Source organism: Pelophylax lessonae (genome assembly GCF_965119305.1).
Source record: "Pelophylax lessonae genome assembly, contig: HAP1_SCAFFOLD_551, whole genome shotgun sequence".
NCBI lineage: Eukaryota > Metazoa > Chordata > Amphibia > Anura > Ranidae > Pelophylax > Pelophylax lessonae.
In genome coordinates, this window is record NW_028119794.1 from 22,299 (window position 1) to 48,126 (window position 25,828).

The following is a 25,828-nucleotide window of genomic DNA, read 5'->3' on the forward strand; positions in this document are numbered from 1 at the left end:
ATTAGTAACATCACTCATTCCTGGACGGTCTATGGACTTTTAAAGGACTTTCTTACCCTCATTAGAGTGTTTTAGCAACACCCTTTATTTATGGTTGTATTGTTTTATGCATTTCTTAAGTCATATCTGAGTGACTTTTTGCGCTACTATTCTTTTTATTTATGGTGTGATAGACCAGTGGCCCCCCAATACCACATATTGAAGTGGGGTGTTATTGAACAGTATACTTTTCTAAGAGTGTATTGTAGTCCTGCAAAAATGTGGCCTCTTTTGCTGTGTTAACTGTGCTACACACAGTGACAACAGTTACTGGCCAATTATTTGTAGAACTGGTGTGATAAACCTGTGGCCCCCCAATACCACAGATTGAAGCAGGGTGTTATATACTTTTTTCCAGATATACTGCGATTCTCTAGAGACTTTTGTCACAGGGTAATTTAAAAAATGACAGGCAGAGGAAGAGGCAGGCCCTTACGCAGGGGTGTTAGGGGTAGGGCAGGAGCAGTAGGCCGGAGCCAAAGTGTGAAGTTTCAGAAGATGCGTTCAATTATGACAAAGGACGCACCAGACTTGGTTGAGTGGGTCACACAGCCTTCCTCTTCTGCACCCTCCTCATCCTCTCTATCTGCACCCTCTTCACTCTCTGCTGTGTGCACCCCCAAAGACACCACCACAAACACCACCACCACCACCATATACCCTCCGCTTGAGTCACTGGAATATTTTTCCGATCCATCACAAGACATTTGCGATGCGCAGCCATTGTTGGCATCGGATCAGGAAGAGGAGGTAGCAACAGCCGCCACTCAGCAGTCTGACGACAGTACCCAGATCAGACCAAGGAGGTTGGTCCCTGCTGTTGCTGCCTACACCAAGATCTCGAATGTTAGTGGTGGGGAAGGTGACGTGGATGATGATGTGTCTATGGACGTCACGTGGGTGGCCACAAGAGAGGAAGAGGAGGGGAGTTCAGAGGGAGAGACAGACCAGCGGATAGGGAGGAGAGGCAGGAGGAACTTGCATTGCACTAGAGGTACAAAGCAGACTGCAAATGTATCAGGAGCGAGCCATCAACCATGTACAGTCACATCGGGCGCTCCCAGGACGCCGACACATGGCTCTGCAGTGTGTGCTTTTTTTCATGGCTCCGTTGCTGACAACAGTGTTGCCATCTGCAGCCTTTTCAGTCAGCGCATAAGTCGCGGTAAGCCCAACACTCACCTAGGGATGACCGTCTTAAGAAGGCACCTGAACTCCCATCATCAAGCCCAGTGGGAGCAACACCGTCAGAACCCACAAAGCCAAACTCCAGGCTCTCACCATCCAGCCTCTTCTCCTTCTCCTCACAATTGTCCTCCACTCCACCTTCCATGATGTCGTCACGTTGTTCTGGAAAAAGGCAGGCTTCTGTGGACCAAATGTTGGAGCAGGAAAAAATGATGACGCTGGATAACCCTCATGCCCAACGTTTGACTGCTGGCTTGTTGGAACTGATAGCCCGCCAACTACTGCCATATCAACTGGTGGACCCGGAGGCCTTTCGTAAATTTGTGGCCATTGGAACACCACAATGGAAGGTCCCAGGCAATATTTCTCGCAGAAGGGCATTCCAGAGCTGTATGGCCGTGTTCAGCGGCAAGTGAATGTATCTCTGGCACACAGTGTTGATGCCAAGATACATCTGACCACAGACACATGGTCTAGCAAACACAGGCAGGGAAGGTATATCACTTTTACTGCCCAGTGGGTGAACCTTCTGACGGCCGTCAAGCATGTAACCTGTGGCACCCGTGTAGATTTAGTTGTACCGCCACGGATTGCATGCAGGCCTGCCTCTTCTCCTCCTCCATCCTCCCTCTCCTCCTCGGCTGACTCCTCCTTTTCCTCTTCTACCGTCTCTTCCGCTGCGCCGTCCAAGATCCCCAGAACCTATTCCACATGCCAGGCGAGACTTTGCCATGCTGTGCTGCGTCTGTTGTGCCTGGAAGCCAAGAGCCACACTGGTCCTGCAGTCCTTTCAGCTTTGCGTTCAGAGGCAGATCAGTGGCTGACACCGCTGAATTTGACAGTAGGTAAATTGGTGTGCGACAACGGCGCTAATCTGCTGAGCGCGCTGAAACAGGGCAAAATAACACACGTGCCATGCATGGCACACGTCCTGAACTTGGTAGTGCAGTGATTCGTTGCCAAATACCCTGGGGTCCAGGACATCTTGCGGCAGGCCAGGAAAATCTCAGACCATTTGAGAAGATATTACACAGCCATGGCTCGCCTTGCTGCCATTCAGCGGTGACACAACCTGCCCGTCAGGCATCTTATTTGTGACTACCAGACCCAATGGAACTCAACATTGCATATGCTCGATAGGCTGCTCCAGCAGAAACGTGCAGTTAACGACTACCTGTACGAACTCTGCGGCAAGACAGGTTCTGGGGTGCTTGGGTTTTTTTCACCTTGCCAGTGGCTGCTCATGCAGGACGCATGCAGACTTCTGCGGCCATTCGATGAGATCACCAAACTGGTCAGTCACGGCCAGGGCGCCATCAGTGACATCGTACCTTACGCCTTCTTTCTGGAGCGTGCATTGCGTGGTGTCATTGATCAAGCCGTCGAGGAGCAGGAAGATGAGGAAGTTGCAATGTTGGATGAATTCCCAGGGGGTGCTACTCCATCTGAGACAAGTCAACAACAGGAGTCTTAAGAAGAGTCAGAGGAGGATGGTGCCGGGGTTGATGAGGAGGAGCAAGAGTAGCATGCTTTAAACCTTTCTGGGATCCCTGGTGTTATCCGTGAATGGGGGAGGAGAACGAGAACGACATTATCCTGGATGATGAGCTGGAGCCAGGCCACTACACCGCTTCCAGTTTAGTGCGAATGGGGGCCTTCATGCTCCAGTGTTTTAAGGGGGACCCCCGTATAAAAAGCATAAAGGGCAAGGACCAGTACTGACTGGCAACATACTTAGACCCCCGGTACAAACAAAAAATGGCGAAAATGTTACCACCATCACAGAGGGCGGTCAGAATGCAGCACTTCCAGGCCTTGCTGCGAGAAATGCTGCATTCTGCTTTTCCGTGCGCTGGCAGAGGAATTTCCAGTCACAGAGAGACAGTTGCAGGTAGCAATCCAACAGCGCCTGCAAGAGGGCGGTGAAGATGAAGATGTCTTGGTCACTTCAGATATGAGATCCTTCTTTCAGCCGACCCATCGACAGCTGTACTCCGGATCCAGCATCAGGGAACGCCTATACCGACAGGTGTCCAACTACATTGGGTTAACGGCCGATGTGGACACTCTGAGGAGTGATGAACCCCTGGACTACTGGGTGGGCAGGCTTGACCTCTGGCCAGAGCTTGCACAATTTGCAATGTAACTGTTGTCTTGCCTGTCGTCCAGTGTCCTGTCCGAAAGGACGCTCAGCGCAGCAGGGGGGATCGTGACTGATAAGCGCACTCGCCTAGCTCATGACAGTGTAGACTACCTCACATTTATAAAAATTAATGAGGCATGGATCTCAGAGGAATTCAACACATGTGACCAGCAGACCATGTTTCATTGAAATTCCTCATGACAGGCCACAAATATCCGCCAGACCGCCATCCACCCACAACAATTCCTGGTCCTTGACTTCGCTACATACAGCGGCATAAAAGGCATTTCATGTCCATTGAATGCCTAATTTTTGGGGCCTTTCATGGCCGACAATTATTTTTTCTGTTAATGCCTAATGAACCTTCAGGTCACAGAATACAACATTCTTTGCTGTCAGGTAAACCCATGTGGGCTAATTTTTGGGGCCTATAGTGGCCGACACTTACTTCTTTATCCTGTGAATGCCTAATGAACCTCCAGCCACCAAATATTATGTTCTTTGCTGTCAGGTAAACCCATGTGGACTAATTTTTGGGGCCTATACTGGCCGACACTTACTTCTTTATCCTGTGAATGCCTAATTTTTCAGACTGGAATTGAAAATCAATGGGTCTGTAAACGTTCCGCTAAATTATGGAATGGATGCGGACCCATTTTACAGATGTGTGAATGGACCCTATACCGTATGTATTTGACATGTATTTACTGGCTGCTGTCAGTTCTGGCTGATTTATGAAAAAAAACAAAACATTTTTTTTGCTGTAAAAAAAAAAAAATTAGGGCAACTTTTCCAATTGCAATACTGCTGTTATGGCATTGTCCATGTGCCGCTAGTAAGTCTTTTGTGGCTGCAAATATGACCTAAAGGTTTTTAAAGTTCGCCTCCCGCCCCGGCCAATGCTCGTCCATCCCTACCCTCTACCCACCTCCGAGCACCATTTCTTGGTTCCACCTCCTACCTACCTCCACGCACCATTCCTTGCTTCCAACCTCTACCCACCTCTGAGCACTAATTCCTTGGTCCTCGGAGGAATGGGTGGCACAATCGGAAAAAGACCAGTAAGCAACCTCTCCCCCAGAATTCAAGCTCTTTCCTGCCTTTTTGGATGAGGACTCTCTTTCTCTCTTCAATGCTTTCTGGACTCCGAGTCAGAACTACAGGAGCAAACTTCTTTGGAATTAGACACTGACTCTAGAACTGCAGTTTTCTTTCATTCGGCAGACATTTACTCTAAAGCAGGAGGCTGGACTAAATGCAGCTCATTGCTATCAAAGGAGGCTAGCCCTTAAAGGATACAGTTTAAACTCTTGCAATGCAGACAAGAATGTCCAACTTGCAGAATTATTATTTAGGATAGAATCAATATTCTTCATCCCAACTTCCATTGCATTGGAAGAGAGGCAAGGGTTAAGGCAGGTTCACAGGCTACAACTGCAGACAGATATACCCCTTAGGGACAAGTCCAACACAAAGTTACCACCAGAAGACCCTAAACCCCCCAAAGGACCAACCTAATCATCATTAATGAGTATACCCCTGAAGGACACAGCATCCCCCAATGGCAACTCCATGTATATGGCTAAGCTCATGAAGGCCACGTTAACCAAATAGGTGACTCATTATGCTGGAAAACCTATTCAAGTGCCTAATCTGACATCCTGCAGTACAGGTAGAAGTGTTCTGGTTTGGGTTTGAACTGAGCAACCCAGTGCTGCAAGGTGATGACCACTAAGACATTCTGGTGCACTGTCCTTCTGTTCAATTTGCACCACTCTTCTAGCATGAGCTTCTAGCTTAAACATCATAGGGAAAAAGACAACTCACTCCTTTTCAAGTGCTAAAAGTACTTGCATTGCAGGTACCTCTGCAGGAAGGGAGGTACACAAATCTGCTTATAGACCATCCTCATCTTCCTTTTAGGAATTGTTTGAAGAGGATTAAATTGGTCAGTTGACTGGTCCTGCAAGGGAAAAGCTTGACATGGTCAGAGTTGAGACTCCTTGCACAGGGAGAGATGTAACAGACTCCTTTACAGTGTCTTGACTACCTGTGGCAACCTGTTGGTAGGGGTCACCCTCCTCCCTGGATGTCTGAACAAAGCAGGAAATTTATACAGGGTTTTGCCTGTCAAGCACCAAAGGCCCAGTCTACGGTGTGCATAATACATGCAGATCTGGAGAGGCTTAATAGAAAGTGTCCATTAGTCAGCTTCCCATACACCAGCTTTATGAGGCCTGCAGAAGGGCTGACAATCCAGGAACAGTATCAGTAAGGAAGACGCTGCCCCACTCCAGCTATGACCTGTATAGAGCAGCCACAGCATAGAGGGATTAGGCTGCAGCGGAACAAAGACCTGTCACACTAAGAAATAAATCCATGATAAACAGACACGGTGCAAAGGAGAACTCCATATTGTTAGGAAAAAAAATATTATATTATACCATATATAATTGCTACTCTAGTAATTTATTTAAAAAAAAAAAAAATCGCAATTCAAACTACGGCTGCTAAAGTCTCCTAAGCGGTCATAAAAGACAGTGTAACAGTTGTTTGTTTGCTAGGTGAGAAAAACCCATAAGGGGTTAATTACTGCTAAAGGAATACTGACACTGCAGCTTCTCACATCAGAGCACCATCCCAGCAGGTGAATAATCAAACAGACCCTGCCATACAGATGTAGAGCCCTCCTAGGTAGGTGCTAGAATGAGTGGATATAGTTTTTGGTTTCTCTGCCTAACAGGGACACCGCTCATGCTGTCTTCATAATTCACACTGATCCAATAGCCATGGAGTATATTGGACAGTGGATGGAAGCCTGGCAGATGAGAGCATGGATGTCTGTACAGCCCTGGCCAATTAGAAGGGGATGTGCCCCAAGGCCTGCTGGGTACCTGCGTTTATATCTGAAGAGCACATGGGCTCGTAGTCCAGTCCAGTCTACCTCTAGGAAGAGAGGTCTAGGTGGGGAGGGGGATGCTGCCTCTCCCTTGAAGAGGCTGCCATGCGGCCTTGGGTGGGCAACCTGAGGGCCTAAAACATTGAATTTGCAACCCCATTGGTCCTTACGAGAGCTGACTGAGGGAGGATGTCTGCGGATCCTGTCTGGTACTTCTGAGGAAGACTGGTGTGTGTGCTCCAAGAGCCTTGTGAGTATAGACCCCCCACAGGGGATCATTGGGACTTGTGCTGTTGGATCCTCCTCTGGGTGCTAGAAGTCAGTTACTGGGTGCAAGCTAAAGGAGACACTGGCTAGTGTCTTGAAGAGGCAAGGTTCACTGAGTTCCTTCAGCTACAAAGGGACTTGTTCATCCCATACAGGTGCTTTATGGTCCTGCAGATGATCTGCGATACAGTTCTATTGAGAGAGTTGTCCTTACCTGTGAACAGTTATTTGGAGTATCCTACTAAATCCCTTCTCTTATCCAAAAAAATGAGAAACTACAGATGATCACAAGGAACCACTGTCATATGTGTGGACTTTAAGGGCACAGCATGAGACAGATAACAACTACATGGATTTATCCTAAAATAACATTTATTGATTTATCTAAAACCAGATTTTAATAAAATGAGGAAACTGGCCCCAAACTGAGTTCAGCTCGTACACAGGAGATCAATGTCTCCTACTAATTTCACTCATGTACATCATACATATATAAGGATAAGTTGGTATATATCATAAGGTTCGTGTAGGTATAGATATTTCCTCTGTTCATTGGTCAATGCGTTTCGCACAAGGCTTCTTCAGGACCATGAAGATGTACAGACAGTTTTCTCTTATAAACAGACTCGATATTAGTGTTTCATACACATAGAACATAATCTGTATTGATGTACATCATAATAAATACAAACATGACTTACTAGCACACGGCCTTCCTTCCAACCCCCAACAAGTTAACCCGACCTGGGGCGGACACAGGGGGGAAAATTGGACCAAAATGTAAAATGTGTTGTATATATATGTATCTGTCCTGATGATCCTAGGTACAAGATAGAATATATATGTGTAGTAGTGTGAGGAGTAATTACATTCTCTATTCTATATCTATTGTGACAGGAAGTCAGGTAAATCTGTGGATGTTGTCACAGACAGGAGATACATGTCTGCTTGGTTTAGACCAGGGGTCTGCAACCTTTAAGACATAAAGAGCCACTTGGACCCGTTTCCGAAGGAAAAAAAAAACAGGGAGCCGCAAAACCTACAAAAACCTACTGGGGGGTCGAAAACAGGGACGTAATTAGAAATCACAGGGCCCCATAGCAAAATTTGCTATGCCCAATGATCATACCCCAATGCAGAGACCAGCATACATGCCCCCTTTCAATGCAGTGACCAGCATACATGCCCCCTTTCAATGCAGTGACCAGCGTACATGCCCCTTTCAATGTAGTGACCAGCATACATGCCCCCTTACAATGCAGTGACCAGCATACATGCCCTCTTTCAATGCAGAGACCAGCGTGCGTGCGTGCCCCCTTCAAAGCAGTGTATGGGTCCCCCCCCGAGGCATCACTTCACTTGCCTCACACTGGTGCCTGGCGTGCTGCTGCTGACGTCTTCTTCGTCCTGCATGCGCGCCGCTGCCCTCCTCTCCGACAGCAGACGGGAAGGTGACGTCGGGACAGTGCGTGACTAACGCACGCACCGCCCCCCACGCGATGTCACAGCCAGGACAGCACCACAGTGGGGAGTGTTGGGGGAGTGTCAGGACGCACAGTGCGCCTCCTCCTCCTCACGCTATCATCCGCCCCAGAGCCGCGGCAAAGGTTCAAAAGAGCCGCATGCGGCTCCGGAGCCGTGGGTTGCAGACCTATGGTTTAGACAATTCACAAATTACTATAGGGTGTCGGCTGCAAAGACAGCAGGAAGGTGTAAAGAAGTTGAAAGCCATTCAGCTATTCAGAATGAGGAAATTAAGGCCTCTATAATCTGTCCAAAGGAAGTCTATTGATTGCTGCCTCCTGACGCTGTGTGAGATGGGGAGAGGAGGATAGTCAGGTGTGTGCCTCCCGACGCTGTGTGAGCATGGGAGAAGGATTGCTGCCTCCTCACGCTGTGTGAGCTGGGGAGAGGAGGACAGTCAGATGTGTGCCTCCCGACGCTGTGTGAGCATGGGAGAAGGAATGCCCCCTGAAGCTGTGTGAGCATGGGGAAGACCTCCTGGAGCGATGTGCGCTGAGGAGGGTAAAAAGTGTGAAGACTTCTCAAGGTGAGAAATTGAACTATTTCTATGTGAAGAGTGTGAAGAGAAAAACCAATGGATGTTTTCTATGTGAAAGGAAAGTCCAATGAACATGTGCTGTGTGAAGAGAAAAGGGACATTCTCTATGTGAAGAGATAATAAATGGACTATTGATAGTCTGCTGTATGATCAGCCAAGTCTGCCTAACAGTAGGTTGAGGACAGACTCCGTAGGTAGGTTCCAGTGTGTGAAGGTAGCTGCCCACAGTGGCAAGGATTTATTTTGTCTTTTATTTTATTTTGGATGTTTTTGACGCTTGCACTTGTGTGAAGAAAAATTGCAAGAATAAACCAAACTGTTGTTTGCAACCACTTCTCGGCTATCTCCCTGTGTAACTAACCCCCCAAAGGGGTCATCCACACCCGCCACCGAGTTAATCCCCTCACACTATTCATACAGAAAGGAGGAAGGATAATCACCTTATGAGGATAGCAGGTTGGTATACACCGGATGGAGTTTATACTCCCATAATATGTGGGTGTCTCTCTCTATAGGGGTCACCTAGGTATATGATCAAAGCCCATCTTGTTTATGACTCATAGTTAGTGTACTCTTATCTTTAATAATGTAGGTTTCAGCCTACCTGTAGGTTAGGTTTATCTCTTGGATATACTTACCGCCCCTTACCTATGTAAGAAATGACAAATGGAGGAGGAGCCTGCAGTAGTTATCTTTTAATAAAGGATTTTTCAAAAATGGTGTGTGTGTTATTACTTTTTGACACTTTTTTGTTGAATAGGTACGGGTAATATGTCCCAGATACTCATTCACATGGGGGGGGGAGGGATCTGGGGGCCCCCTTGGTAAAAGGGGCTTTCAGATTACGACAAGTCCCCTGCCTGCAGACCCCCACAAGCACAGGCCGCGGTTGTGGGGAAGAGGCCCTTGTCTCCATCAACATGAGGACAAGGTGCTTTAGGGTGGGGAGGGCCGAGCTTCCCCAAAGCACCCACCCACCTATGATGGAGGACATGTGGCCTGGTATGGTTAAGGAGGGGGGGCCCTCACTCGTCCCTCCCACTTTCCTGACCTGTCAGGCTGCATGCCGGGATAAAGGGTCTGGTATGGATTTTAGGGTAGAAGCCATGCTGGTTTTTATTTTTTTACATTTTGGCCACCGAAGGGCCTGGTATGGACTGGGGGGGGAGGGGGACCACGCCGTTTTCTTCTATTGCCGGGCAATGCCGGCATTCTTTTCTTTCCATTCATCTGTCAGTGTGGAAGCCCGCTGACAGCTGATGAGTCATGGTTGGTAAGGATGTGGACGGCCGGCTTCCTGGCTTGCTGCTTAACAACCAGCTATTTCTTCACCCAGAATTTGCATCGGTCGATCGTTTTTTTGACTGATCCGAATTCGAATCGTTCTGAAAAGTTGGAATTCGTTAGAAATTGAATAAACGAAACAAATTTTAACAGATTTCAACAAAATTTATTACAATTTGATTTGGAGATTTGGATACATCCGAATCTAGGAATAACCAAAAATTTGACGGAATTTGTATTCGCACTGAAACAAATTTTACGTGTCTAACACTTAATGGCCACCCGCTAACAGCTGGGCTCCCAGCCAATACAAATGGCCACCGATGGCAGGGCCCACTCTCCAGGCATGGATCCTCTACATATGTGTGCCATAACACCACCCCGCTGATAGCTGGGGACTCAATGACCACTCGGGACATCCTGGAAGACTTCTGAATACCAAAGGAAGCTCCTGACATCCCGCACAGCTGCCCAGCACCAGACCCGCCCACCAATACTTCCAATAGGTAGGAAAACTTCATACAAAAATGGTCCTATAAGTGGGTAAAAAAAAGGAACGCAGCCATTGGCTTATCCCGAACATTTATTGGGGTGGGGTCTTATGGGGGAAGGAACGAGGGCGGGGCTACCCAAACGTATGCTGCCATGGACATCTGTCAGGAAAGCACATTATGGCCACTAGATGGAGCTGACCATTACAGGAAATCCCAATTCACCATGACTGGGGGAATGCGGGTCACATTTCATCAACACATTTATAACAACCAGACCTGTAAGTGTTTGTGAAATCTTCCCGCACAAAATGTACTCAGACAATGAAAGGTAAGGACTCCATTTTTATTTTTCTCCTGCTATCAATGGCCAACACGGGACAACACTTCATCCACGTCTTTGGTGATCTCTGATCTCCTTATGAAGTGTTTCTTACATGATGAAGATCAGCCATGGAGTATATCTGAGGTGTATATCAGGGTGTGCTTCTTCCCCACATGTCCACCAACATTCATATAGAAGATATTTCCCGCACTCAAGACACTAATACACCTCCAGGGTTGTGTGGGACCCCTGATGTACAGGAAGACAGGACTTCAGTGAGGAACAATTTCCTCACTCAGACCAGCAAAGTTCATTCTCCTCCGTGTCCAATCTCAGATGACTGTAAACAGAGGACTTCTGTGACTGACAATTCCCGTACTTCTCACCCGTGTGCAATCTCTGATGCGCGGAAAGAGTGGACTTCAGTGTAAAACATTTCCCGCACTCAGGACAGGAATACGGCTTCTCACCTGTGTGAAATTTCTGATGTGTGGAAAGAGTGGACTTGAATGAAAACCATTTCTCACACTCAGGACAGGGATATGGCTTCTCACCCGTGTGCAATCTCTGATGCGCAGAAAGAGTGGACTTCAGTGTAAAACATTTCCCGCACTCAGGACAGGAATACGGCTTCTCACCTGTGTGAAATTTCTGATGTGTGGAAAGAGCGGACTTGCATGAAAACCATTTCCCGCACTCAGGACAGGAATACGGCTTCTCCCCTGTGTGCAATCTCTGATGTGTGGAAAGATAGGACTTCTTTGAAAAAGATTTCCCGCACTCAGAACAGGAATGCAACTTCTCACCAGTGTGCGTTCTTTTATGCACATTAAGATTGCCTTTCAAACTGAAACTCTTCCCGCACTCAGAACAGGAGAACCTCTTATCTGTTGTAAGGACGGCACTGTCCCTCACAGTCTGAGGTTCCTCAGGATAAGAGGAATACGATGGTCCGGCACTGTCCCTCACAGTCTGAGGTTCCTCAGGATAAGAGGAATACGATGGTCCATCTACACTGTGTGGTGCCGGATGGACATTTGAGGTAGCCGGGTTTTCTCCTGGACTATACTGTGTGATGTCCTCATCTTCTACTTTACAGTCTGGAGACAAAGTGAGACAATCCTCTGAGGTTTTCCTCATCTCCCGTCCATCTACTAAAATAGAAATACAAAGATTATTACTAGACATCAGCAGATTGGTTCCCCTAAACCAGGACCCACCCACATCAGGCAGCTTTGTCTCTGAGGATCTTACAATTCCCCCCTCAAGGTAACTAGTAAATGGGTCCTCTGATCTCCTACCAGTTCATTTCTTTATTCATGGACCTTAGTCAGAGAGTGAGGAAACAACGAGAACTGTCTTTTATAGGAGTGACAGTGATGAGGGGATTATAGGACGAGCGTCCCCTCCCCCTCCCCCTCTATCACTCATTGCCATCTTCCCAACACAAAAAGTACCGCACTTCCTTATTTAGTCCATGATTTAGTCATGAATAACAGTGGGGCTGAGCTCCACCAGAGGTCAGAGAGTGAGGATGGGGGGAGAACAACCAAGATGAAGACTGGACTGATCCTGAAGACAATATATATATCTCTGGGGAAGTCCAATCAGGATGCAACGCATCAGATGGGAGTGGCTTGAGGACATCATCACGTTGGGCGGAGTCCCCTCATGTTACACTGAGACTGATGCTTGGGGAATCTGCAGTGATTGTGTGTATTCAATTCTGGATTGCTTTTTTAACCTTGTGAGTGCTTTTCTTATCCATGAAATAAATATAACAGTGAGCACTATGGAGTCTCTTTATCTCTAGTAGCAGGAGCTGGCTACCTAAAGAGGAGGCTCCGCCTACATGTACCTGAAGGTGTGTGATTTCATGCTGGGTGTGTCCTCTTGGTATGGAGCAATGGGGTCCATCTGAAGAGGTGAGAGTACACCTGGAATTGCAGAGTGGCGCACTGTCAGCTTATTCTCCGTGACACCAGAAGGGTGGATTTGTGGCTCATTCATGTTTACTGTGGATTGTAAAACTGTTTGCGACTGTTCACCAGTGTGCGTGTCTTTTCATGTCTTTTCTTCAAGTTTTTGTGTGTTTGTGTGTAACAGTGTGTGCATTGTATAGATAGAATATATACCGCTCAATAAAATGAAAGGAACTCTGTGACTTGGGTGTGAGACTATACAGACATATCCCTCCACCCAGCACAGCCAGCAAATAACAGAGCAAGTAACCCCGGGAGAATTGTTCTGTCAGAGATCTTGCTAGACCCGGGCATGGGGCAGAAGACCCAAGGTACATACCCCAGGTGTCTAGGCTGAGCAACGTCTATGGTGAACATCAAAATTTTACTGCCAGCTGAACCCCAGAATCTCCATAAACCCAGTCTAGAGACATAAATTGTGTCTGCAGCACAGAGAAGGAAGATTATCCGAGAGAAATACAGGACGGGGACACAGCTCAGGAAAGTAACCAGGGGATTACAGGCTGATATCACCCAGTCCCCGCCCTACTCTGGGCCAATCAGTGAGCAGTATGGGTGCAGGAATGGATTTAGTGTTAAAAGGCCGACCTGTGCTGATCTCTGTAGGAGTGTCCTCCTCTATAAATGTCCCCGTTATTCCATCCTCCTCCATAGACTGCTGATCATCCCTCACAAACGTCTCTTCTTCTGCTTTAACCTCAAATTCTATATCGATTGGATCTCCACTCTAAACCAAGAAAATAAGAGAGAATATCATCTGGAAGATATAAGCTTACATAAAAAACACACACATCCCCTCCACAAGTCCATGTTCTAGATACTCCATCCCACCAACCTTGTAACAGTGAGGGATGGTGTGACCTTCCTGTGTGGAATCCCGGGAATACAGAGGACGGGGACATCTCTCTGGTGGGTTCCTGGTATTAGGTGTCTCCATCATATCCTTGTGTCCTTCTGAAACCTCCTCCATCACTCCATACTCCTCATCCTCCTCTTTATACTCTTCTTTTACGACAATATTATCCTTGGGGTTTTCATTCTGAAAAATATAATAAAATATTAATTGTAAAAAAACACGATTGCTTATAAATCATAACTACCAATAATTATCAGACATCTACCTGATGATGGTGAGGGATGGTGTGACCTTCCTGTGTGGAATCCCGGGAATACAGAGGACGGGGACATCTCTCTGGTGGGTTTCTGTAGCTGGATGACTCCACCATGGTGTCCTGGTACAGATCTTTGTGTACTTCCTCTATGACCCCATCCTCATCATCCTCCTCTTTTATTTCGTCTTTAACCTCAACTTTAGAATCTCTCAGGTTTCCACTCTGAATATATAATAAAAATGACATCAATGGTAACAATGCAGATAATGTACAGATCCTAATGATACTATCAGTGATTGTTGCTGTTGTGGAATTTTTCCTCAGGTACAAAATACCTGTTACCTGTTAGTCAGTGATACCAAATCAGACAATATATAGCTATATATATAATGAGATCAGACAAGACTCAAGATGGCTGAATCATAGTGACCTGATTTATTACAACATTGCTGGAGTTTAAATATACTCAAATATGGGTTTGTCATTACAATCTGACGTACAAGAAATGGGTTGTTATTAACATCTTTTATCCAATCAAAGTTAACAACTAATTATAGTAAGCATTATGTCAATTTAGATCGTGATTCTCTGTCATAAAGGGAAATTTCTTGGTGACACACAATAAAAGTTCCAAAGGGGCTTTTTAGAAGATATTATTGGCTTTGTGGTCAGCTGTCCAGACAGAGTTGATATTCTGAGAGATAAGGAATTTCCACTGTTTTGGTCATCTGATATATTCTTAGCCTTTGCAAGCTCAGTGACACATGTAAAGAAATCAAAGTAAAATGAGATTAACTCAAAAGACATTTTGTTTAAGATAACCATTCCAGATGCCAGTCAATGCATCCTGTAAAGGCCAATAAGGTATCCAGAAAATGCGAGATAGGTATGCCACGACATTCCTCATCTACCTGATGATGGTGAGGGATGGTGTGACCTTCCTGTGTGGAATCCCGGGAATACAGAGGACGGGGACATCTCTCTGGTGGGTTCCCATTACTGGAACCATCTGTAGGAAACACACACACACTGTCGGGGACCATAAACCAGGTGAAGACAGAAAATACAGTTAAAAAAAAAATCACACCTTTAATGAAATAGAAAAAAATAACAGTTCAGGAATGTAGTCAAAAACAGAAGCCGGGATTTGGATTCCAGAGCAGGTAATCAGAGGAGCCGGGGTCAAGAAACCAGAAGTCTGCATAGTCTGAAGCAAAAATCAGGAACAGGAATAGGAAGAGAAGTCAGCCAGGGCAAGTAATACACAGGAACACACTGGAGATCATAGACCAAGCAAGGGCAAGGAGGAAATTAGCTCAGCTGCTTCAAAAGCAAAAAAGGGGCTGGCTGTAGGCTGGACTAATGGGGCAGGAAATGGTAAACAGGTGAGTCATTGTGGTAACAAGTGGCTGGTAGTTACCCGACAGCTAAGCAGCTTCTGAACACTGAAAGAATAGAGCAGCTCGCTAACTATCAGGAGCCAAGCCCTGACAGTACCCTCTTCCCCAACAATCCCTCCCCCTTGGGGGAGCACCAGACTTGAAGGAAAAACGTATATGGAAAGCCTGGAGCAGGGCAGGAGCATTTACGTCCGAGGATGAAACCCAAGAGCGTTCCCCTGGACCGTAACCCCTCTGTGAACTGGATATCCTATGTGTCCACTAAACCTGCGGGAGTCAATGATACATTGTATCTCATCACGTAGTTGGCAACCTTAATCAGGCGAAGGCGTGGTACTGAGGTGGTATAGCAATAACACGTAAGGAAACATGGAATACGTTGTAAATACGAACGTTGGAAGGAAGATCTAATGCGTAGGCCACCATGTTAACCTTATAGAGTATGCGGAAAAGCCCAATATACAGAGGTGCCAGTTTTAGTGAGGGAACACAGAATCAGAGGTAATGGGAAGACAGCCAGACCCTCTCCCCCACTTGGTAGGAGGGTGAAAGTAGGCATAGGCGGTCAGCATGGTTTGTACCTCTCTCTGGAGTGTTGCAAGGATTCTTGGACCTGCACCCAAGTGGAACAGAGTTCCTGAAGATGTTGCTCTAACGCAGAAATGCCTTGGGGAACAGATGTATCAGGCAACATGGATGGCTGGAACTCATAGTTCACCATAAACTGAGATAATCAGGAGGCGGCATTGATTGTGCTATTGTGAGCAAACTCCACCCAAGGTAATAGGTCCCACCAGATGTTATGGTGTTCAGAAATATAGCAACGTAAGAATTGCTCCCAGGCTTGGTCGGCCCATTCTGCGACCCCATTGGACTGTGGGTGATATGCAGAGGAGAAGGAAAGCGGAACTCCCAACTGTGTACAAAAGGCTCACCAAAACTTGCATGACACCATCTGGCTACCCCTGTCCGAGATGATAACTTTAGGTAACCCATGTAACTGAAAGAACTCTCCAGTGAAAATGGATGCCAGTTCCTTGGACACAGGCAACTTCTTTAGCGGAATGCAATGTGACATTTTGAAAAACGGTCAACTGCCATAAGAATAACTGTGTTGCTATGCGAGTTGCGTAAATCCATAATAAAATCAATAGACAAGTGGATCCAAGGCCTCTCTGCACTGCGTATGGGTTGAAGGAGGCCCACTGGAAGGTGTCGTGGTGTTTTATTCTGAGCACACACAGGACAAGCGGCTACAAAGCTGATTTCATGAGCACGGAGACTAGGCCACCAGCATTGTTGAGACATAGGCCTTAGGTCTCAACAATATGTCCATACGCCATTGATTTTTTCCTGGGTGCCCAGCTGTCTTAGGTGAATGGTAGGTCTGGAGGAAAATCGTGCGGAGATTCTCGGGGACAAAGCAGCAGTCATGAGGTTTTCCAGGAGGAAAATGGATCTGAGAGGGCATCATTCTCTCACCCAAAGGTGAAGTGAGACTAGAAAAAAAAAGACAAAATGCAGTCCGAAGGTATCACAGGAGTGGGAACAGACTCCATTTTGGAAGAGGAGGAAAACTGTGGCAATAAGGCATCTGCTCTTATATTCTTTGTATCAGGTAAGAATGAGACTATGTAATTGAAGCTTCACATAAAAAGGTCCCACTGAGCCCTTCCAGGAGATAAACGTCTAGCCTCAGACAAGAATGAAAGATTCTTATGGTCAGTCAAAACTGGGATCAGTCATCATATTGGGGGATTTCAATTATCCCGACATTGACTGGGAAGAGGGGACTACACACTCACAGAAGGCCCGTCTATTCATGGAAACCTTACAGGACAACTACATGTCACAGTTGGTGGATTCTCCGACTAGGGAAAACGCAGTCCTGGATCAATTGATTACTAATGATCCAGATCTAATCTCGGAGGTAGGAGTCCAGGACAACCTGGGCTCTAGCGATCACAGGATGATCACATTTAGTATAAATAACAATATAACAAGACAAGTGGGGAACATAAGAACCCTAAACTTCAGAAGGGCAGACTTTCCAAAATTGTACTCATTGATGGAAAGGGTAAACTGGGACCAAACCCTGGGATCCCTGACCACAGAGGAAAAATGGGAATGCTTTAGGAACATATTAAACAAATGCATCCTGCAGTGCATTCCTGTGGGAAATAAATTTAGAAGAGACAAAGCCATACTTGGTTGGCTAAACCGTAGCGTTAAAAAACTTATTAGGGGAAAAAAATGGCCTTCAAGAAATATAAATCAGAGGGCACAGTATCGGATTTCGAGCAATACAAGAGGGCAAATAAGAAAAGTAAATACGAAATCAAAATGGCTAAAATCAACTTTGAGAGACAAATAGCGGAGGATAGTAAAAAGAACCCAAAGAAATTCTTTAAATATATCAACAGCAAAAAAACTAAGGCAGAGCATATTGCACACATAATTAACGAAGATGGGAGGATGGTTACAGAGGACACTGAAAAAGCAACCGTGTTGAATGCTTTTTTCTCATCAGTTTTTACACATAAAAAGGAGGGGTACACTGACCATGACGGTATGGGGTACACTGACCATGACTGTATGGGGTACACTGACCATGACTGTATGGTTAGTAGTAATACACAGGACTTGCCGCTATGGCTAACAGAGGGTGAAATCAGGGAAAGGCTGGATAAACTGAACACAAACAAATCACCAGGCCCGGATGGTGTACATCCGAGAGTACTCAAGGAACTCAGTAAGGTTATATCTAGACCACTGTTCCTGATCTTTGCTGATAGTATTAGGACAGGAGATGTACCAGGGGATTGGAGGAAAGCTAACGTGATACCGATATTCAAAAAGGGCAGAGGCATGTCCCAGGTAATTATAGGCCTGTCAGTCTGACATCGATAGTATGTAAACTTCTGGAGGGGATGATAAGGGACTATATCGTAGAGTTTGCTAAAGACAACAACATCATCAGCAGTAATCAGCACGGGTTTACAAATGGGCGTTCTTGTCAAACCAATCTCTTAACATTCTACGAGGAGGTGAGCTGTGAGCTAGATAGGGGCAGACCAGTGGATGTGGTGTACTTGGATTTTGCTAAGGCGTTTGATACAGTTCCCCACAAGCGCCTAATTTATAAAATAAGGTCTGCAGGTATCGACCGCAGGGTTTGCTCTTGGATACGGAATTGGCTAAAAGGGCGTGTCCAAAGGGTGGTAATAAATAGCGCATCCTCAGACTGTACTTAGACTGGTCTGAGGTGGTAAGTGGGGTCTCCCAAGGCTCAGTCCTGGGACCAACCTTGTTCAATTTATTCATAAACAGCATTGAGGTCGGGATCAGTAGTTCTATATTAGTTTTTCCAGATGACACAAAATTGGGCAGGGCAATAACTGCACAGCATGAAGCAGATATCCTACAAAATGACCTGGACAAAATAACAGAGTGGGCAACGACATGGCAAATGAGGTTTAATGTGGAGAAGTGTAAGGTTTTGCACTTGGGGACTAAAAACATAAAAGCACAATACACGCTAGGGGGGGAACCCTTGGGGGAATCAAAAATGGAGAAAGATCTGGGAGTCTTGGTAGAGGATAGACTAGGCAATAGCATGCAATATCAAGCGGCAGCTGCCAAAGCCAGCAGAATATTAGCATGCATAAAGAAAGGTATGTATTCCAGAGATAAAACTATAATCCTTCCACTTTATAAAACTCTGGTCCGACCTCATCTGGAGTATTCTGTCCAGTTCTGGTCGCCAGTCCTCAGGAGGGATGTGTTGGAGCTGGAGAGGATCCAGAGAAGGGCAACTAAACTGATTAGGGGATTGGAGGACCTTAATTATGAAGAGCGTCTGCAATCGCTTGATTTATTCTCCCTGGAGAAGAGACGCCTGAAAGGGGGCCATGATAGCCATTTATAAATATCTCAATGGTGATCTCAGCATAGAAAAAAAGCTATTCAGTAGTAGAGTGTGCATGAGGACTCGAGGACATACATTGCAATTAGAGGAGAAGCGTTTTAACCTCAGGCAACGAGGGGGGTTCTTTACTGTTAGAGCTACAAGATTGTGGAATTCTCTACCACAAGAGGTGGTTTCTGCGGGAAGTATGGTGGCTTTCAAAAGACTCTTAGACGTACATCTCAAGGATCAGAACATTCAGGGGAATGTGAGATGATTACGGCCACACACACCTACACAGGTTGAACTGGATGGACTATTGTCTTTATTCAACCTCAACTACTATGTAACTATGTAAAATGAGGACCAGCACAGTAGTACCCTTGATGAGATGCCTCCCTTCTTTAAGAGTTAAAATTATGGCTAAGAATTCTCTATCCCCAGTTTCAGAATTTCATTCTGCTAGAGACAATTTTTTAAGAAAAGTAGCCACAAGGATGGATAGAACTCTCAGGGGTAGGAGGTTGAGACAGGAAAGCGCCTACTCCAGTCTCAGATTCATCAAATTCAAGAATGAAGGGTAACATGGGATTGGGATGTTCCAACACTGGAACTGCAGCAAAAGTGGCCTTGAGGGATTCAAAGGTTTTAATGGATTCCGGGGACCAATTCTGTGGGTTTCCCTCTTTTCTGGTCATACAGTATCAGTCTGGGGTTTGACCAGAAAAGAGAAGTTTCTCATAAATTTCTGATAATAATTGGCAAAGCCAAGAAAATGTTGTAGCGCACGTAGACCTATGGGCCGAAGCCACTTTAAGACTGCAGATGGCTTCTCTGGGTCCATCGAAAACCTGGCAGCACAAATGACATAACCCAAAAATTGAACCTGTTCATGGAACTCGCACTTTTCCAACTTACAATAGAGGTTGCTTTCTCTCAACCTCTGTAGCACACGGGAGAGACATCTGTGTGGAGGTTCTCTAGGGATTTAGAATATATGAGAATATCACCCAGGTAAACCACCACACATTATGGCAGCATATCTCAGGGGACATTGTTAATAAAGTCCTGGAAAACTGCAGGAGCGTTGCAGAGACCAAAAAGGCATTACGAGGTATTCGTAGTGTCCGGTCCTAGTATTAAATTTCCATTCGTGGCCCTCATTAATCCTCACAAGATTGTATGCCCCTCGCAAATCAAGCTTAGTGAAGACCATTGTTCCCTTGAGGCAGTCAAATAATTCCGTTATCAATGGGATCGGATAAGTATTTTTAACAGTAATGCGAATGAGACCTCTATAATCGATACAGAGACTCAGTTCACCACTCTTTTTTTTCCCACAAAGAAAAAGTCGGCACTGGAAGGAGAAGAGGATTTGAGGTGAACCCCTGGGATAGTTAAATCGCAGCATACTTCTCCATTGCCTTCTCCTCTGAGACAGACAGCAGGTAAACCCGGCCACAAGGAGGAATGGCACCGGGGTTGAAGGTCAACTGTGCACTCAAAAGGCCGATGTGCCAAAATAGCGGCCTGACCTTTGTCAAAGACATCACAGAATTCATGGTACTCTTCTGGCAATAAAGAGACTGAAGACGTGCACATGATCTTAATCACTTTCTAAAAAGATGTATTAGTGCATTGTGGGGACCATGACAAAACCTCAGCATTACAGCAATTAAAAGAGCGATTGGGCCTCTGTAACCAAGGATAACCAATGACAACTGGGTAATGAGGTAAGGAAATGACTAGGAATTTGAAATATTTCATGGTGAAGAGCCCCTAACAGCCATGGTCAAGGGAGTGGTTTCATGGGTCACATGGGCAGGCTGTAGAGGTCTCCCATCAAAAGCCTCAATGGTAAGTGGGGAGGCACGAGGCTGCAGTGGTATTGAGTGCTTCAACAGAAAGTGCAGTTAAAATCACACCTTTAAGTAAATAGCAAAAATAACAGTTCAGGAACGTAGTAAAAAACAGAAGCCGGGGTTTGAATGCCAGAACAGGTAATCAGAGGAGCAAGGATCAGGAAACCATAAGTCAGCGTAGTCAGGCGAAACAAATCAGGAACAGGTATCGGAAGAGAAGTCAGCCACGGCAAGTCATACACAGGAACACACTGGAGAGCATAGACCACGCAAGGGCAAGGAGGAAATGAGCTAAGCTACTTAAATAGCAAAATGGGGTTGGCTGTTGCCTGGACTAATGAGGCAGATAATGGTAACCAGGTGAGTCACTGTGGTAACGAGCGGCTGGTAATTAAATCGACAGCTAAGCAAGTTCTGAGCTCTGAAAGAAAAGAGCTGCAGGAGCCCAACCCTGACACACACTGCCTGAATACATTGTTTCTATGTGTTTATCAGATGATGGGGGATCTAGGTGGAGCCTCCGTACTGCTCTCTCCTTTACAATAAAGTCTCCTCTTACCCGGTGATGTGAGGGGCGGCTGATTCTCCATCATGACGTCCTTGTAGAGATCCTTGTGTCCTTCTAAATACTCCCACTCCTCCATGGAGAAATAGACAGTGACATCCTGACACCTTATAGGAACCTGACACACACAATGATACAGTCACCATCCAGACACATCCCTTGTCTGTTACTGGATAATGTCCCAGAATTCCCAGCACCGCTCACCTCTCCTGTCAGCAGCTCCATCATCTTCTTGGTGACTTCTAGAATCTTCTCCATGTTGTGTCTCTCAGGTTTTAGGGAGTCACATGGAGGCACTGTGATAGTCATATGATCACCTGACTTCAGAAGAGGAAATCTCTGTATTGGAGAACCAATAGGAATATCATGTTAGAATCCCAGAATCCTCCTCACCTCTTCGGTCAGGTCTGTGTTTTATCAATAGAGATAAGAGTGATGTCATGTGACCTCCCAGAATCCTCCTCACCTCTCCGGTCAGCAGGTAGATGATCTCCAGGGTGAGGTTTAGTATCTTCTCAGTCATGTGACTCCGGACCTCCTTCATCCTCAATCGTTCTGTCACTCGATCTATACAGGTTTCTGTCTAGACAGGTAAGGATAAAAATATATATGTAAGAGGAGGAATTTTCTGACCCTGAAGGGGTTAATCTAGGTTTCCACACTATATATGTGTGTATCATCATCTGCTGGAGATAAAAGAGGTCACAGTGACTATGGAGGAAGAGGATGGACATGACGGGGGGGGGGGGGTTACTGGATGTAAATAGAGAATAAGATCTTATTACCTCATCTTCTGCCTCTTCCGGCAACGTCTCCTCTCTATTTCCTCCTTACTCATCTTTCACCCGGAACTTCCTATTAATACCTGACATCACTTCCTGTCTGGGTAGAAGTGAGATCACCATCTTGTGGAGCTCAGAGGAACTGCAGTCCCGAGAAACGTCTCATAGTGTGAACACGGCCTTGTGCTGTGTGTGTATGTACTGTATATCTTTATAGATGGGGTCATCTCCACTCCCACCAGGGGGGGGGGGGGGAAGCGGTGGAGTATATTACTGCCTAATGCCATCACACGCTCATCCCCCCCTCAGATTAACAGTTTGGTTTTTATTTCCCGGTTGACCTCACACATGCTCCAATGACAACTCATATGGCTAAGCTCATGAAGACCACAACAAGCAAATAGGTGGCCCATTATCAGGGCTTGTTTTCTCAGAGAATAGGTACAGAAACTCACCTTTTCTCTCCCTCTACCCACCTCTGAGCACCATTCCTTGGTTCCACCCCCTACCTACCTCCGAGCGCCATTCCTTGGTTCAACCCCCCTACCCACCTCCGAGCACCATTCCTTGGTTCCACCTCCAAGCACCATTCCTTGGTTCCACCCTCTACCCACCTCCGAGCACCATTCCTTGTTTCCACTCTTTACCCACCTCCCACCACCTTTCCTTGGTTCCACCCTCTACCCACCTTTGAGCACCATTTCTTGGTTCCACCTCCGAGCACCATTCCTTGGTTCCACCCTCTACCCACCTCCGAGAACCATTGCTTGGTTCCACTCTTCACCCACCTCCCAGTACCATTCCTTGGTTCCACCCTCTACTAGGGATGGCCCTGCGGTTCACCCGGCGGTCGGTTTGCGGCTAATTTTTCTTTTTCGCAGTCCGCCAATTTTGTGAACACATGGCGTTGTTCTCAGCGGCCATATTAGTTTACATTGGGGAGAACTTTGACCCATGACACAGCCGTCAGGTGGAATGGGACAGCCAATTGAAACATTTCAGCACATGGACATGCACCCTACTATATAAATAGATCAGAGCTGGCGGCCATTTCACATTCTGCTTTTTGTCAGCGTAGGGAGAGGTTGGCGAGTGCATCAGGGACAGATTGCCAGTGACACAAATAGCTCTGTTAAGATCCACAAAAGTCCTTTTCAGGGCTGGTATTTGGTATAGGTGTACAGTCTTTTTTCAGCGTAGCGAGAGGTTTGCTGTGTGCACCAGGGACAGATCGTCAGTAACACAAATCGCTCTGTTAAGGTCCACAAAAGTCATTTTAAGGGCTGTTATTTGGTATAGGTGTACAGTGCACTATATAGGGGTGTAATCCACGTATAATATACTTTGTAATATAGAAAGCATATTATAGTGGATTTGTATTGTGCACTGTGCAGCATTGTGACTGGTGTGGTGACTGAGCGTTGCTGCAGCAATACTACAAACAGTGACAAAAGCACTTTTAATGTATTATAACTGCTGTGATATTTTTATCATTATTATTTATTATTATTTTTGAGTTTCTTATGTATTTTTACTACAATTTATATGGGTGTGATCTTGTAGTATTTTTATATATGTGTGCTGTTTCTGTATATGTTAGATATGGGCTATTCCATGTATACATATATTGATTTATTTTTTTATATGTTATTCATGATTTCTGATGTCATGTGCTATGTGCTCAATTGCTGATATTGTATTATGTGGTATATGCGGTTGGTAACGCTCTGCAGACCTAATATCGGCATAGGGGAGACCCTTAAAATAATGCTTCAATTATGGTAATTGCTACTATTGAGCTGGATTTTTATATGAGCATCTGTGTGTCCGCTGTATGTCAGGCTGGGCATTTCCGGCGCTGTTCAATTCTTTTACAGTGTCACGGCCTCTGTCCTCATGCAGAGGATATACGTAATCTGGATGTGTTTGTTTACTTCCGCCTTTGGAAGTGTTGGTTGTCTTCCGGCCGGCTTACCGCTATTCGGATTGGTCGCGGTGCGTTCCAGCGGAGGTATTTAGATGGTGGATGGCGACGTCTGGTCGCGCCCCCAGTTGAAGTCGGAAATTACGAAACGTGTCGGGGCGTGACCAGACGACGCATCCGACATCACGTGGTACGGTAGAGGACCCACCCGGAAGTATCGGGGTTGGCGTGGAGTCAACCCATGAGACTACACGAGTGAGGATCCTTGCCTGGCCGCTTTGTGTTACTACATAGAAGCCTGACTTTTTCCTACCAATGTGAGTGCAATTCTTTTTTAATAAAGCTGAGTTTTATAGTACTTCACTATTGGAGTCATTTTGCCTTACATGTGATCATTATGCTGAGTGGAGTCTGTGGAAAGGAGGTCTGATTTAGTGTGTACAGCGGGGATACATCAAGGTCGTTTGTTTACACCCATCATCAATATCTTTGATACCTGCTCATTGTGCTCTTGTGTGAGAACACCTGAGCCACTCTATCTGGTGAGTTGCCACTTCTACTGACCCCTTGGTGTGACACTTGGTGGTGGTTGAAAAGGTGATCCATTAGTAACATCACTCATTCCTGGACGGTCTATGGACTTTTAAAGGACTTTCTTACCCTCATTAGAGTGTTTTAGCAACACCCTTTATTTATGGTTGTATTGTTTTATGCATTTCTTAAGTCATATCTGAGTGACTTTTTGCGCTACTATTCTTTTTATTTATGGTGTGATAGACCAGTGGCCCCCCAATACCACATATTGAAGTGGGGTGTTATTGAACAGTATACTTTTCTAAGAGTGTATTGTAGTCCTGCAAAAATGTGGCCTCTTTTGCTGTGTTAACTGTGCTACACACAGTGACAACAGTTACTGGCCAATTATTTGTAGAACTGGTGTGATAAACCTGTGGCCCCCCAATACCACAGATTGAAGCGGGGTGTTATATACTTTTTTCCAGATATACTGCGAATCTCTAGAGACTTTTTTCACAGGGTAATTTAAAAAAATGACAGGCAGAGGAAGAGGCAGGCCCTTACGCAGGGGTGTTAGGGGTAGGGCAGGAGCAGTAGGCCGGAGCCAAAGTGTGAAGTTTCAGAAGATGTGTTCAATTATGACAAAGGACGCACCAGACTTGGTTGAGTGGGTCACTCAGCCTTCCTCTTCTGCACCCTCCTCATCCTCTCTATCTGCACCCTCTTCATTCTCTGCTGTGTGCATCCCCAAAGACACCACCACAAACACCACCACCATATACCCTCCGCTTGAGTCACTGGAATATTTTTCCGATCCATCACAAGACATTTGCGATGCGCAGCCATTGTTGGCATCGGATCAGGAAGAGGAGGTAGCAACAGCCGCCACTCAGCAGTCTGACGACAGTTCCCAGATCAGACCAAGGAGGTTGGTCCCCGCTGTTGCTGCCTACACCAAGATCTCGAATGTTAGTGGTGGGGAAGGTGACATGGATGATGATGTGTCTATGGACGTCACGTGGGTGGCCACAAGAGAGGAAGAGGAGGGGAGTTCAGAGGGAGAGACAGACCAGCGGATAG

General features: G+C 46.0%; 1 protein-coding gene across 1 annotated transcript in view; it reads right to left on the minus strand.

Annotated features, from left to right (window-relative positions):
* LOC309543962 (uncharacterized protein) overlaps nucleotides 1-22,105 on the minus strand; it is a gene marked incomplete at its 3' end in the record, with an annotated part of 35,176 nt that extends 13,071 nt beyond the window's left edge. The window contains exons 1-6 of the mRNA XM_082276368.1: nucleotides 21,993-22,105; nucleotides 21,731-21,865; nucleotides 21,521-21,644; nucleotides 14,704-14,801; nucleotides 13,802-14,014; nucleotides 13,516-13,719 (exon numbers count right to left, since the gene is read on the minus strand). Coding sequence (XP_082132494.1) covers nucleotides 13,516-13,719; nucleotides 13,802-14,014; nucleotides 14,704-14,801; nucleotides 21,521-21,644; nucleotides 21,731-21,865; nucleotides 21,993-22,070 — 852 coding nt within the window. The remainder of the gene's footprint in view (nucleotides 1-13,515; nucleotides 13,720-13,801; nucleotides 14,015-14,703; nucleotides 14,802-21,520; nucleotides 21,645-21,730; nucleotides 21,866-21,992) is intronic.
* Between the last annotated feature and the right edge of the window lie 3,723 nt (nucleotides 22,106-25,828).